The 14,776-nt window shown below is 42.4% G+C and overlaps 1 protein-coding gene across 2 annotated transcripts; it reads left to right on the forward strand.

Annotated features, from left to right (window-relative positions):
- fam53c (family with sequence similarity 53 member C) lies at nt 1-14,192 on the forward strand. 2 transcript variants are annotated; one of them, XM_046329373.1, is made up of 6 exons: nt 1-326; nt 3,646-3,756; nt 4,132-4,373; nt 4,541-4,598; nt 11,103-11,947; nt 12,933-14,192. In XM_046329373.1, the coding sequence occupies exons 3-6, from the start codon at nt 4,299-4,301 to the stop codon at nt 13,206-13,208; spliced, it is 1,254 nt and encodes a 417-aa protein (XP_046185329.1). In that variant the 5' UTR covers nt 1-326; nt 3,646-3,756; nt 4,132-4,298; the 3' UTR covers nt 13,209-14,192. The 2 variants fall into 2 exon arrangements, with proteins under 2 accessions (XP_046185329.1, XP_046185337.1); XM_046329381.1 differs by lacking the exon at nt 3,646-3,756.
- The last annotated feature ends 584 nt before the right edge of the window (nt 14,193-14,776 follow it).

Genomic DNA, 14,776 nt, shown 5'->3' on the forward strand with positions numbered 1-14,776 from the left:
CGCTTACGGGCGTGTGAATGTTTTTTTTTTTTAAATGGACGACTGGATGAATTGCTTGTAGGCGATGTATTTTTCAAAGAGAGATAATATCTTTAGATATTTGGCACGCTGATCATATTATATTTTATGTTCCAGATATTGGAATCGACGAATGGTCTGTTACATGTTATGCTTTTTAATGGGTCAATACATCGGAGACCCATAGCCGAACACTAGCGCGGCTGACTAGTCGGGAGCTGCACAGGCTACAAATTGGGTTTATCCTTCATGAGCAGTATTTAACCCGTGTGTGCAAGGCCTAAGGTCCGGTGGGCATCTTGGTCAAGGTAAGAACGACATTAAATCAAGTAGCTGTTACAAAAAGGTATTGATACCAGCTCCGTTTAATCAGAAAAATAGCTCACTGCATTATATTCTGCATGGCCGTGTTTTGCTAACACGCGTCCTAGACTCAGCAGAGGTCCTCGGGTGTAGCAATAAATGCATGCAATAGCCTCGATAGCTAGGGATTGAATCAGGTGGTGGGGAGGGAGTCATTGTAATTGACTAATTTAAGGCCAACAAGCTTTGTTGATTTTAATGTTTGTGTTTGTCTGCAAATCGGCCTAATCAGTTAAATGGACGTACGCTGAGCTAACGTTAGCTCGCTAGCCATAGAAATGACGATTTGCGCTTGCGTTAACTGACCGGCTAGTTAGCTACCATAGCATCAGATTGTCACAGTGCGGGCTGGTTGTGGACCAAACGTTACATCAACAACTCGCTACCAATGTTAGCGGAATAGCTGACGTTTCGTTTTTTTTTTATTGATGTAGCGATGAGAATGATTAATATCACGTGAACGAGTTTAGGCCGACCTTCAAAACTACGAAATAATAATTGTGAATGAAAAGCTACTATTGCACACTGGATATGTTTGTAATGCGCCAGTTAATGTGTTATCTACCAGCTACACCTATGTAGCCGTCATTCTCGTTTTCCAAATTGCCCCCCCCCCCTCTCTCAAACTGGCTATTTCTCAATCTGCTACATTGGCAATTTGATCGTGCAGAAGAGCGTGCCAATTGATAGATTATGACAAGCTTGATAACATAAGCACCATACACAAACGCACATATATACGGCTTTTGTGTTGTAGATATGTGGTTGTAAATCAGTGGCCTTATGGTACACACTTAAATGTGTTGTGAAATGTAATGTTTTTCATTGTGTATATAAGTTAATTGCCTTCATTTCGCTGGACCGCAGGAAGAGTAGCTACTGCATTGGTAGCAGCTAATGGGGATCCATAATAAATAGAAAAATAATTAGCAAGATTGGACCTCAGTATGACCCTCTTTCAAATATACATATCCATCATTAAAGGGATACTTACGGACTTTGGTAATGAGGCTCTTTGTTTATCTTCTCCAGAGTCAGGTGGATACCATTTTTATGTTGGTGTCCAGTATGAAGTAAGAGTAAGTTTTGCGAGCCAATGATAATTAGCGTAAGCGCAATGTCTGGAAGTCTATGGGTATCTACTAGTGCAATGTCTGGAAGTCTATGGGTATCTACTAGTGCAATGACTGGAAGTCTATGGGTATCTACTAGTGCAATGTCTGGAAGTCTATGGGTATCTACTAGTGCAATGTCTGGAAGTCTATGGGTATCTACTAGTGCAATGTCTGGAAGTCTATGGGTATCTACTAGTGCAATGTCTGGAAGTCTATGGGTATCTACTAGTGCAATGTCTGGAAGTCTATGGGTATCTACTAGTGCAATGTCTGGAAGTCTATGGGTATCTACTAGTGCAATGACTGGAAGTCTATGGGTATCTACTAGTGCAATGTCTGGAAGTCTATGGGTATCTACTAGTGCAATGTCTGGGTATCTACTAGTGCAATGTCTGGAAGTCTATGGGTATCTACTAGTGCAATGTCTGGAAGTCTATGGGTATCTACTAGTGCAATGTCTGGAAGTCTATGGGTATCTACTAGTGCAATGTCTGGAACTAGTCTATCTATGGGTATCTACTAGTGCAATGTCTGGAAGTCTATGGGTATCTACTAGTGCAATGTCTGGAAGTCTATGGGTATCTACTAGTGCAATGTCTGGAAGTCTATGGGTATCTACTAGTGCAATGTCTGGAAGTCTATGGGTATCTACTAGTGCAATGTCTGGAAGTCTATGGGTATCTACTAGTGCAATGTCTGGAAGTCTATGGGTATCTACTAGTGCAATGTCTGGAAGTCTATGGGTATCTACTAGTGCAATGTCTGGAAGTCTATGGGTATCTACTAGTGCAATGTCTGGAAGTCTATGGGTATCTACTAGTGCAATGTCTGGAAGTCTATGGGTATCTACTAGTGCAATGTCTGGAAGTCTATGGGTATCTACTAGTGCAATGTCTGGAAGTCTATGGGTATCTACTAGTGCAATGTCTGGAAGTCTATGGGTATCTATTAGTGCAATGTCTGGAAGTCTATGGGTATCTACTAGTGCAATGTCTGGAAGTCTATGGGTATCTACTAGTGCAATGTCTGGAAGTCTATGGGTATCTACTAGTGCAATGTCTGGAAGTCTATGGGTATCTACTAGTGCAATGTCTGGAAGTCTATGGTATCTACTAGTATCTACTACTAGTGCAATGACTGGAAGTCTGGCAATGACTGGAAGTCTATGGGTATCTACTAGTGCAATGACTGGAAGTCTATATCTACTAGCAAGCTAACAGATACCACAGGGTTCCAGTTCATTGAGCTCGTCAGTTTGTAGTCCTAAATAAGGAATGATTTATCTCTGGTTTGTTCAGCCATTCCTATGGGGAAAGAATAGGGTTTTGTAATAACCTCAGACATTATTGTTGTCGTTGAACACCGGTTTATGAGATCTTATATGTTTTGTTCTATGAGATATTAGTCAGTTAACATAACCTTTGTGAATTATGAAGCCTTTATGAGCTTTATGTTGTGCTTTATTACATACACGCTTCAAAATTCACAGAAAGGGACATTGGCTGATGAAGATTAGATCGTAGAACAAAACGTACAAGATCTCCTAAGCCTGTGTAACGGATGTGAAACGGCTAGCTTAGTTAGCGGTGCGCGCTAAATAGCGTTTCAATCGGTTACGTCACTTGGGTAACGATGCTTCGTGGGTGACTGTTGTTGATGTGTGCAGAGGGTCCCTGGTTCGCGCCCGGTTATGAGCGAGGGGACGGACGTAAAGTTATTCTGTTACGCCTGTTTACCACAGACCTTATTTTCAGTGTTTATCAACAACAAATAAAATAAACTCCATTCATTTTCTCCATAGACTTTGTTCAACAAACCATGGTGGATTTAGTGCCTACAAAAAGACGCCATTACTATTGCTCTCTATTGCCATATACTTCCAGTCATGGCGCTAGCTGTAGTTAACTTTCTTCAAACTGCACACAGAGAAATAAAAAATGGCATCCACAAGTTTATCTGACTCTGGGGAAATAGATACATTTCCTCATTGCCAAAATCCCAAAGTATCCTTTTAAGGTTGATATATTCGATTTTGGTTAAATGTTCTGGTTGTTGGACATGTGCGTAGTGATAAATGCTATCTGGAATCTAGGGGACGTCCTTAACCCTTACCTTAACCATTTTACATTTTAATTTCAAATGGGATTAGGGACGTCCCAGGGATTACGGATAGCGTGGACTGTTCAAGAAACCCAGAGTGGCTTCATCAAGCAGGTCAGCCCTGAACTGCAGGCACCTTGAGGCTTCATGCTTTCCCCAGGTACCTGTCACCATTATTTCTGCACTCACATAGTGTGTATCTGAACACATGTTAATGTGCATGTTTCCTTAAGGGTTGTTCAGTGGTTGAGCATCTCAAAGTCGGTCTCCATCTTGTAGGTCTGGAGACTTTTGACAGAGAAAGGGATGGGTCACCAAAGTCAATATGGCAAACTGTACAGAATATGATGAAAATGGGGTTATTGCAAATGTCCTAAAACATTTAGTGACTTCCCATTTAAGAGGCACCACCACCGTTTTAAACACCTGCTCCTGTTTTGGAGTTTAATGAAGGTGACCCTTGCACTGCCTTTTCCTGTTGAGAAGACAAAGGTGGTAACAGGGCTCCTGTTGTGTGTCTGATTTCTCCCTTCAGGTGAGCTGACTACAGTGATGAACATGCCCCAGTGAGACAGGGCAGGGCAACCTGGCCCAGAGGAGTACTGGAGGTGCCAGAATAGCTCGGCTACTCTCAATCAGACGGACGAACACAGAGGGCCCCCCCCCTAACCCTCCACCTCCCCTACTCCTCGCAACCATGCCATGGTCACACTGATCGTCGAGCGTCTGCGCGAACATATTCTGGACGGCAACACTCCCAAAACGGCCCTCAACGTGGTAAGGTTTCTTCACTTCTGTGTTAGCCTATGACTGCTTGCCTGCCCTTGTCTTGACTGTAATATAGTCCTCATGTTTAGGACCGTTTATGTCCCCTGCTGTCAGTTTGTTTCTGATTGGTATTTTCTGTGCTGTGGCTCCTCTAAATGAACATGTATGTCTTCCAGTCTCTGCTGGACCCCAACAACCTAGGAATTTGCTGGCCTCCAGATGGATTGATGCCTGGTGAGTATGTACAAGTATAGCCACTTAGCCTCTGATTCAGCAATGCCTTGTATTACGCTTTGTAACTTTGGCTTTGTGCTGTGCCATGTTGACACAAGCACAGGGGTGAATTCCAAATTACAGAAGGGAATCGGTTGTTGAAAGGAGTATATGAAACATTTTAATAGGGCAAACAACTGTTAGAAAACAACCCGACAACCACCCAGTAGCCTATTCGCAACCAATAGTCATCTAATTTCACCTTGTTTCAAAAAAAAAAAAAAGACTACTTTTCATGTTAATTTGCAGAGACGTTTTGAAAAACAGTTGGTTTCTGTCAATTGCTCTGTGACAGCACTGGGGGAACCACTCGCTAAACTGGTGGTATAGAAATCGATACAACTGAGTGTACTGGCACTGCAAACATCAGCATTTTAGCTCATGTAGTTATCCTAGGAAATTATTTTGCACCAAAATGTTGTGACACAATAGACCAGTAGCCAAATTACATGTCACAATGTTTTTGATAATTTACAGATGTCCTTGTCCTTCAATGGATTGGTATATGGATGACGAGATGATTTGCACGGTGTATGCCTATTCATCATTGAAATATGCTGATCATAACCACTGTAATATCATAATAATAACACAGTAATTTTGCAATGTAAAATATGAGACGCAGGGATGGATTGATCAGGGGATGTTCATTCATCAAACTACCCGTTAGCTGTGAGAGAGAGAGAGAGAGAGAGAGAGAGAGAGAGAGAGAGAGAGAGAGAGAGAGAGAGAGAGAGAGAGAGAGAGAGAGAGAGAGAGAGAGAGAGAGAGAGAGAGAGAGAGAGAGAGAGAGAGAGAGAGAGAGAGAGAGAGAGAGAGAGAGAGAGAGAGAGAGAGAGAGAGAGAGAGAGAGAGAGAGAGAGAGAGAGAGAGAGAGAGAGAGAGAGAGAGAGAGAGAGAGAGAGAGAGAGAGAGAGAGAGAGAGAGAGAGAGAGAGAGAGAGAGAGAGAGAGAGAGAGAGAGAGAGAGAGAGAGAGAGAGAGAGAGAGAGAGAGACCTTGTTTTATATACACCCCAAACAGGAAACGATCTATTGCATGCATGTACTTTAGGCGGATCATGCAAAGGAAATCTTTAAAATGACAGAAACTACAGTTGGCAGAGATGATTCCTCAAATCCTCTACTTGTCAGCTATCGCTATATACACTACATACTTGTATTTGGTATGATTGTCAATGTCATCTTCATAGCATAGCTGTCCCCTTCAAACAGTACTTTCCTTGTCAGTTCATTATCTTAGAGCCTACTTTCAGGAAAGGAAGGTGCTTTAATATGTTATTTTTGGGTCTGACATACGCTGGTGACTTTGATTGGTGCATTTACGGAGGTGTATGTATGTGTGAGTTCGCTGATTCTCTCTAGCCTATACACTCACCGGACAGTTTATTAAGAACACCATCTAGTACCGGGTCGAACCCCCCTTTGCCTGCAGAACAGCCTGAATTATTCGGGGCATTCTACAAAGTGTCAAATGTTCCACAGGAATGTTGGTACATGCTGACACGATGGCTGCAGATTGGACGATGCTACATTCATGCTGGGAACAGCCCGTTCCGTCTCATCTCAAATATACTCTATTGGGTTGAGGTCTGGGGACTTTAAAAGTTCCGTCTCATCTCAAAGATACTCTATTGGGTTGAGGTCTGGGGACTTTAAAAAAAAATATATATATATATTTTTTTTTCACCTTTATTTAACCAGGTAGGCCAGTCGAGAACAAGTTCTCATTTACAACTGTGACCTGGCCAAGATAAAGCAAAGCAGTGCGACAAAAACAACAACACAGAGTTACACATAAACAAATGTACAGTCAATAACACATTAGAAAAATCTGTATATAGTGTGTGCACATGAAGTAAGGAGGTAAGGCTATTGTATTTAACCTTTATTTAACCAGGTAGGCTAGTTGAGAACACCTTTATTTAACCAGGTAGGCTAGTTGAGAACACCTTTATTTAACCAGGTAGGCTAGTTGAGAACACCTTTATTTAACCAGGTAGGCTAGTTGAGAACACCTTTATTTAACCAGGTAGGCTAGTTGAGAACACCTTTATTTAACCAGGTAGGCTAGTTGAGAACACCTTTATTTAACCAGGTAGGCCAGTTGAGAACACCTTTATTTAACCAGGTTGGCCAGTTGAGAACACCTTTATTTAACCAGGTAGGCCAGTTGAGAACGCCTTTATTTAACCAGGTAGACCAGTTGAGAACACCTTTATTTAACCAGGTAGGCTAGTTGAGAACACCTTTATTTAACCAGGTAGGCTAGTTGAGAACACCTTTATTTAACCAGGTAGGCTAGTTGAGAACACCTTTATTTAACCAGGTAGGCTAGTTGAGAACACCTTTATTTAACCAGGTAGGCTAGTTGAGAACACCTTTATTTAACCAGGTAGGCTAGTTGAGAACACCTTTATTTAACCAGGTAGGCTAGTTGAGAACACCTTTATTTAACCAGGTAGGCTAGTTGAGAACACCTTTATTTAACCAGGTAGGCTAGTTGAGAACACCTTTATTTAACCAGGTAGGCTAGTTGAGAACATGTTCTCATTTGCAAATGTCACCTGCAATAAATAGGCCAATAGTGGTGAAGTAATTACACTGGAGTGATATATGTGCAGATGAGGATGTGCAAGTAGAAATACTGGTGTGCAAAAGAGCAGAAAAACAAATATGGGGATGAGGTGGTTGGATGGATGGACTGCGCAGGCCACTCAAGTAAACTGAACTCGCTGTTATGTTTTTTCACTCCTCAATTGTACAGTGATGGCGTTGCCCTCTAGAGCCGCTTCTTCTTGTTTTCAGCTGATAGGAGTGGAACCCGGTGTGGTCGTCTGCTGCAACAGCCCGTTCGCGACAAGGACCGACGGGTTGTGCCTTCTGAGATGCCGTTCTGCACACCACTGTTATTGGTCTGTTTGTCTGTTAGTTTGCTCGTTCTCCTACCACCTCATCAACGAGCTGTTTTCACCCACAGGACTTCCGCTGACTGGATGTGAGTTTGTCGCTCCGTTCTCGGTAAACCCTAGACACTGTCATGTGTGAAAAGCCCAGGAGGCCGTCCGTTTACTGAGATACTAGATCCGACGATCATAACACGCTCAATGTTGCTTAGGTCTCTAGTTTTGCCCATTCTAAGTTCAATCGAATATTAACTGAATTCCTCGAAGCCTTTCTGCCTGCTTTATATAACAAGCCACATGACTCACTGTCTGTAGGACCAAACCATTTTCTTCCTTCAACGGGGTGATGTACCTAAAAAAATGGCTGGTATGTCCATTCAGAAAGGCTACTTCAGGAAACTTTCTGGACTCCATCTCTTTAATAAGAATGAAACGCTCCTGTCATTACGTAATCTTGTAAAAGGCGTGTTTTCAGTAGCTTAGACTACATTACTTCTCTCATCACGGCGTTCTCTCTTTGACGGACATATGCCAATGCCATCGAATGACCGCAGCAGCTGTGTTTATGACGAATATTTAGGGAAAAGAAAAAACCCATCATACTTCGTTTGAATGGTTTTGTGCATCAAAATAGGTTCTGTATAAAAAAAAATTGTACATACAGACAAGAACACATCTCTTTATTTTGACTCAGTTAAATGTTGTCAATACGAAAATGCGAACAATCTGGCATTTCTTAATTTATTGATGAATATTTATAAGTAATAACCTGAATAGTAATAATAATAATGTAATGGCATGATAATAACAAAGTGTAATGGCTTGTTTCAAATAGGTTTTTTACTAAGAAGCATACCCTTGTAAACAAACAGAATTTCTGACAGAAGATGAATGTCTGTGCTGCAACGAATGACATTTCTTACTGGAGAGGGTCACTGCAGACCCAATGGATCGTGTGTCTGTGACAAGACCATCGAAGTTTCGTCTCACGTATGGATCGAGCTGTGCTGGAGATGTTCTTCAGAACCTCCAAGAGCATCTGGTGGCGGCAGCCTAGACCAGAAGGGCAAATGACAAACGAGTAAATTGTTTTGAGGTCGGTAGCTAGCTAGCAATATAAGCTCTTTTTTTTTTTTCAAATTAAGCAGTGTTGTTCAGTTTGTGATCGATTCGGCCGTAACGGGGCTTAGTAGTACCACTACAAGCCAAGCTAGGCAAGTTGAGCTTGTCAGCTGTGTTTGCTATACCTAAAATGTACTGTAGTCTGTTATAGCTAGCTTACCTCTTTGTATCTTTTTAGGATCAAAGTTGGAGAAATGTTTTGATGATGACGAAGAGTAAAGGAATTCATTTGGATGGAGAGTAAAGGAATGATTCATATTCATTTTTGAGTAACTATACCTGTGTGTTGTAGCTAGCTAGCTAATGTGTGGTTGTGAGATGTGTTATGTTCTGCATCGTGTTGCTACAGTAGGAATACAGACAAAACACAACGATTGCCCATGAAAGGCATTTTTTTTGTCATTATTTTACAGACAATAGAGTTTGGTGGCCTACAGATTATTTTGGGGGTTCTATGTGGAGAGACGCTAGGCACAGAACATATCTTTGCCTGCGTGTGTTGTTGGGGCCATTAAAGCAATTAATCCCTCACACGATGGACAGTATGTTGGATACAAATAAATTGATGTCTTTAGACGAGATGTGGAAAGTCCATAACAACAATCTCCCCTTGTTTCAAAGTGACTCCAAACACCTCATTGCACCCACCAAACACACCATATGCAAATATTCCCGTTTTAAAACTGTAGTATACAAAACTCAGTATTAGGAAGGTGTTCTTAAAAGTTTTGTACACTCAGTGTATGTCATACAACTGTCCCTGCATACTGCTGTGTAAACTCACCTCGGTCTCCAGAACAAAATAAACTTGGTTTTTGAATACAATCCAAGTCTACTTATTTGCTACATTGACTAATCTGTTTTATTGAAACATGTTTCCTTGCCCACAAATTAAAGTGTAAATGATACACCAACTACCTACATTTGTTTTCGCATTAAAGATTATTGTAGTTACTTCCAAATACATTACATGAATATCACAAATTCTTCAAGAAGTTGGAAGTCAACACTTGCTTGGTTTCTGATGCAGCTGGAATTGTTTAGTCACTTGTCAGTACACTTGTAAATAAGATTCTCAAAAATAATAATAATGTTTTAACTCAATTATATACATATGTACAAGAGCTAGCAATATCTAGACCACAATGCAGTTGTGAGCATACTTTTCATTCTGTATTATACTACAACATCAGTCTTACTGAGTCCTGAATGTTCATTAACTGGTGAACCTTGTGTTGGGCAATAGCAGCTGGTCTGGCAGAACTTCATGAGCTCCTTGACCTTGGACTCATAGACTGTACACTTTGGTTCTTGCCAGCCCTGCGCACTCTTTTCCTCTTCTGAGTCAGATTTTTTATTTATTAAAAAAATAACCTTTTATTTTACTAGGCAAGTCAGTTAAGAACAAATTCTTATTTTCAATGATGGCCTAGGAACAGTGGGTTAACTGCCTGTTCAGGGGCAGAACGACAGATTTGTACTTGCAACCTTTCGGTTACTAGTCCAACGCTCTAACCACTAGGCTACCCTGCCACCCATCAGATGATGTTGAGCTTGAGCTTGTTCCTGGCTGAAAGCGTTCATCCACTTGGTCCAATGTGTTTATTTGCTCATCATGGAGTCATGGAACAAATTTAGCAAAGGTGACTTACACTAGGTCCTGGTGCTGAGCTTGATATTGATGCCGCTGCAGATGTTGATGGGATCGGACTCTGTAAATACAACACATAAGCCAGTGCCTTTAGCCTCAGCAGTAGATAGTTAACTAGCTAATGGTTAGATATGGTCCGATAGGCTGTAGCTACATCAGGTTACGTTAGCTAACGTTAGCTTGCAAAGTTACAAATCACATCGCCAGATAGCAGCTGGCTAATTACATTAGTTTGCTTTGAAAAGTCTAGCCAGCGAATTATGAAACCTAGCTAGATTTTGGTTTAGATAAACAACTGTACACTGAACAAAAATATAAACGCAACAATTTCAAAGATTTTACTGAGTTACAGTTTATAGAAGGAAATCAGTCAATTGAAATAAATTCATTAGGCCCCTAGTATATGGATTTCACATGACTGGAATACAGATACCCCAGTCTGTAGTGACTCCGCAACACTGCGATGCAGTGCCTCAGACCACTGCGCCACTCGGGAGGCCTGGAAATTCTTGATTTTTAACACATTATTGGACATATACAGTGAAAGACCAGTGGTGAAATGTCCCTTTTTAAAGGGCTAAGTCCACTGTGTTTAATGCATACCAGCTCCCTGTAAAAATTGAATCATGATACCGCTTTGCATTTTTCTCTGTTGGTTGTTGTCAAGAGCAAACTGCAACTACATTGCATCAGGAATGAATTGCCCGTTGTCCATTTTCTCACAATTAAATTAAATTAATATTGACGGTAGTTTGTATTAATGGTATCATCTTTCTTTCTCCTCACAGAGAGCAGTTATTGGCAGTTCAGCCCTCCCTCCAAGCCTGGCCTGCAGGGTGTGCTGAGCTCCAGTTTCCCCCCCGGCCCTGTCCCTTTGGTTTCCCCCGAAACCCACCTCCCAGAGGGGGAAGCCCTGCACCGGCCCCTGGTCCCAAGCACCTCAGTAACGGACCTGTCTTTTCCCGGTGCACCCCCTCCCCCCCCGCCACCCCCCAAACGCCACTGTCGCTCACTGTCCGTGCCAGAGGACCTTTCACGCTGCCGTTACACCTGGCGGCCCAGCGCGTCGAGGGTCTGGACACCTGTGAATCGCCAATGCCACAGTGGAGGGGGAGCGGGGGGGCCTTGTCCGCTTCGTGCTCCTAGCTCGTCTCTAAACTCCTCTCTACACTCCTCTTCAAGCCCCACATTCTTTAGCCTTGCTCTCTCCCCTGACTCCCCACTGCCCTGGAATTTCCCATGGGACCCAAGTGACACTGCTGGAGGAGGCGCCTGCTGCTGTTTCTTCCCCTCTCCGTCGTCCTGTTCATCCTCTCCCTCCCCGCTCCACCCTCCCCCTCCTCCGCAGCGACGCTTCTCGCTGTCCCCTGTCCTTATCAGAGAAGCTGCTGCTCAGTTCCTGCCCCCGCCTCCAGTTCCACCCCAACGTGCAGCACCCCCTCCAGTTGTGCCTGCTTCGCCCTCCTCTGCCTGCAGCACCCCGTCCTCTCTTCGCCGAGCCATCCCCCCTCAGCTCCCACGCTGCCACTCCCAGCCCTGCGACCTGCTTCTTCTCAAACCGGGCCTGAAGCGACGGCGTGACCCAGACAGACCATTTGCCCGGCCAGTACTGGATTTCACCAAGATGACTCAGGTAAACAAAAGATAACCGCGGGTCAGCAAATGAATAGAAATGGTTGCCGTATGTAGATTGGTGGAACATGCCGTCTTCTAGCCAGAGGAAGGTTAAGGCTTAAAAGGCATCCTTGTTAAGCTTGTCAAACTACACAGTTTAACCGTACTGTAACAAAGAAACATTCCAATTCATCAGTGAGATGGACCATTCATTTTTATAACATCAGTAGACATACATGAGGCGACACTGTCACCCAGACCACACCTGCCTTCTTGTTACCCGTTGTCCCAGGCCACAGTTGTCTCTTCTTCTACCCCCCATGCCTTAGGCTCAGCCCTTGAGTTTGGGTGATTGGCAGAGTTTCAATGGCAGCTCACTGTTGTACTGTACACCAAGACTCACTCTGGAATTTATTTGCATATACTTTGCATGCAGCTGCTGAATGTCTTTGAGAAAGTCTGGCTTCCCTTGTTAGTGCTTCCAGTCACCCCCTGACATAAAAAATACTAAGAATACTACACTAAGAAGTTGTTAATTTCCCCCTAAACATGTACATGTGGTATATGTAAAACAGTTGTGTTCTGAGCTAAGTTTGGAATAGTCTCTTTCAAAAGCCACAGTCATTTGAAGAGTTTGAGTCGGGCACACAAAACTAGGCTAAGACCTCTACAGTATTTGTCAGTTCAGCCCAATATATTCAATTTGGCGATACTATCACAGTTAATTTTCAGGGAGATGTGGTATCATATTACTCTTGTTTCTACAGTTTGTCACATTTTAACTGAAAAACTAACTTTGGCGCCCATGTTAAAAGAATCACAGATATTATGTATGATGGGACATTTTTCCACTTCCTAGCCAGTTATATCAACTTGGTTTCATTTGATATATCTATTTCTAAATTGTAAATAGAGTCCTGAATTTAAACTGCTCTTGTATTTCTAGAGGCATGATAAAATGTGTAAACAAGGCCTTGTTTGATCTCCTATTTGTGTCTTTCCAGACTCGCAGTACCGACCCCTTGAGTTATATGGAGCGTGGGAGGCTGGCTTCTGGGGGGGACGTTTGCATGGGCCTTGAGCCTTTTTGGGGGGATTTCAGAGGGTCATGTTCACCAGCAGAGGGGCTGGGAAGGACGAGCATTGGACCTCTAAGCGAGAGTGATGAGGAGGGTGAAGAGGGGGAGGAAGAGGAGGACCCTGATCGAGAAGAGTGTCAGCCGAGTGTCTTTGAGAGGGATTGTACAGAACTAGATTTGAGCCTAATTGAAGAAAATTAAAATCTTGTTAATTGGAGACTGTTTTTCCCCTCTAGCCCCAGCATTCAACACTCCACCCCAGCCCTGCTCCGCTTTCATCAGCAGGGCTCTCAGGAACACGACTTCTCTCTCATGGGATGAGCTTGGGTGTATATATATATAATCTCATTGACAACAGTCATGAATTGCCTACTACCAATAAGAACAATTCATGCAGGTAGCCATGGATGCGGTCTTTTCATCAGAGTACATTCCAGAACCAGTTGCTGAAACATTCTTGTGAATAATCTGAATGCTGGAGATGCCAGCTATTCCCGTAGTGTGTGTTGAATGGCTTCTTAATGCGCCCTCAAACAGACTAGGATGGAATGTTAGAAGACTAACAACCTTCTGGTCACTTGCTTTCTTTTACATGACTTTCCTCTCGATTGTCTTTTTCGGTACAGTAGTAAGAATAGACTTTCTTGAATGATGGTGATGAATTGAATATCTGTGTTTTGTTAAGTTTGATGCAGAAGGGCAGTGTGTCATTGCAGTTTTATTCCTGCGGTCCTTATATTTCCTGGTAAACAATCCACATGATTCAGCATAAGCCTTAAGAACAACTTTTTTTCTGTAAACAAAAAAAAAATACTACTCTGAAAATGAAATGAATTGTGTAGCAGTTGATATTAGTCCTTTTGTTATTTATTTTCTGCTGTTTTCTTAATATTTCTTATCTCTAGGACTCGTCCTCTGAATATAGAGATGTATAGACATTGATAATGAATGCACTGTGTTTGACAAGTTAAACAAAAACCTAAAAATGGGAAGCAACCACTGAGGGCACATTGTAATATTGTATTATACAGCGATCATTTTGTTGAAAACAAGTTATGTGTAAAGCTGGTAGCTGACAGACCCGGGGAAGGCCATTGCTGTCTTTTAGAGATGTTTTTTATTGTATGTGTTAAAAAAGATGGTGATTTCAAACTCAGTTTGTGTATAAATAAAGTTTATTGGAAATTATTTTACAAGGAAAGGAAACAAAGAGTCTGAGCTTTTTTGAAAAGAGTATGGGGAAGGGCTTTTCAACTGCATGTGATCTAGTCTTTACCATTTTACTTGTACTTATTTTAAGCACATTTATATATCATATTCCCTTTGATCTCAAGCATGTATGTCAGGTATCTGTCCTCATCCACCATAAATGAGTGGCCCCCATCCCACTCGCCACAGTACAGGGAATAGGAAGGCAGGTAGTTTGGTGGGTTGGAGCGTTGGGCTAATAACTGAAAGGTCGCTGGTTTGAATTCCCTAGCCGACTAGGTGAAACATCTGTGCTGTATATCGTGGATAAGAGCGTCTGCTAAATGACTCGAATGCATAATGCTTTAGCACTGTCCACTCGGCCTTGTCATGTGACTGTCCTCCACTCAGATCACTGGTACTGTGGGTATTATTATTGTACAATAAAGGGAAGTAGTAGTATACCTGTGGTTAAGAATACATTATGACCTTTGCCATCTTGAAAGAAACCTCATCAAGCTCAAATGTGGTCCCTGAGAAATCGGGGGTCGGATGGTCAGTGTGCAGGTCTGGTCTGCAAT

Source organism: Oncorhynchus gorbuscha, linkage group LG02 (assembly GCF_021184085.1).
Source record: "Oncorhynchus gorbuscha isolate QuinsamMale2020 ecotype Even-year linkage group LG02, OgorEven_v1.0, whole genome shotgun sequence".
Classification (NCBI taxonomy): Eukaryota; Metazoa; Chordata; class Actinopteri; order Salmoniformes; family Salmonidae; genus Oncorhynchus; species Oncorhynchus gorbuscha.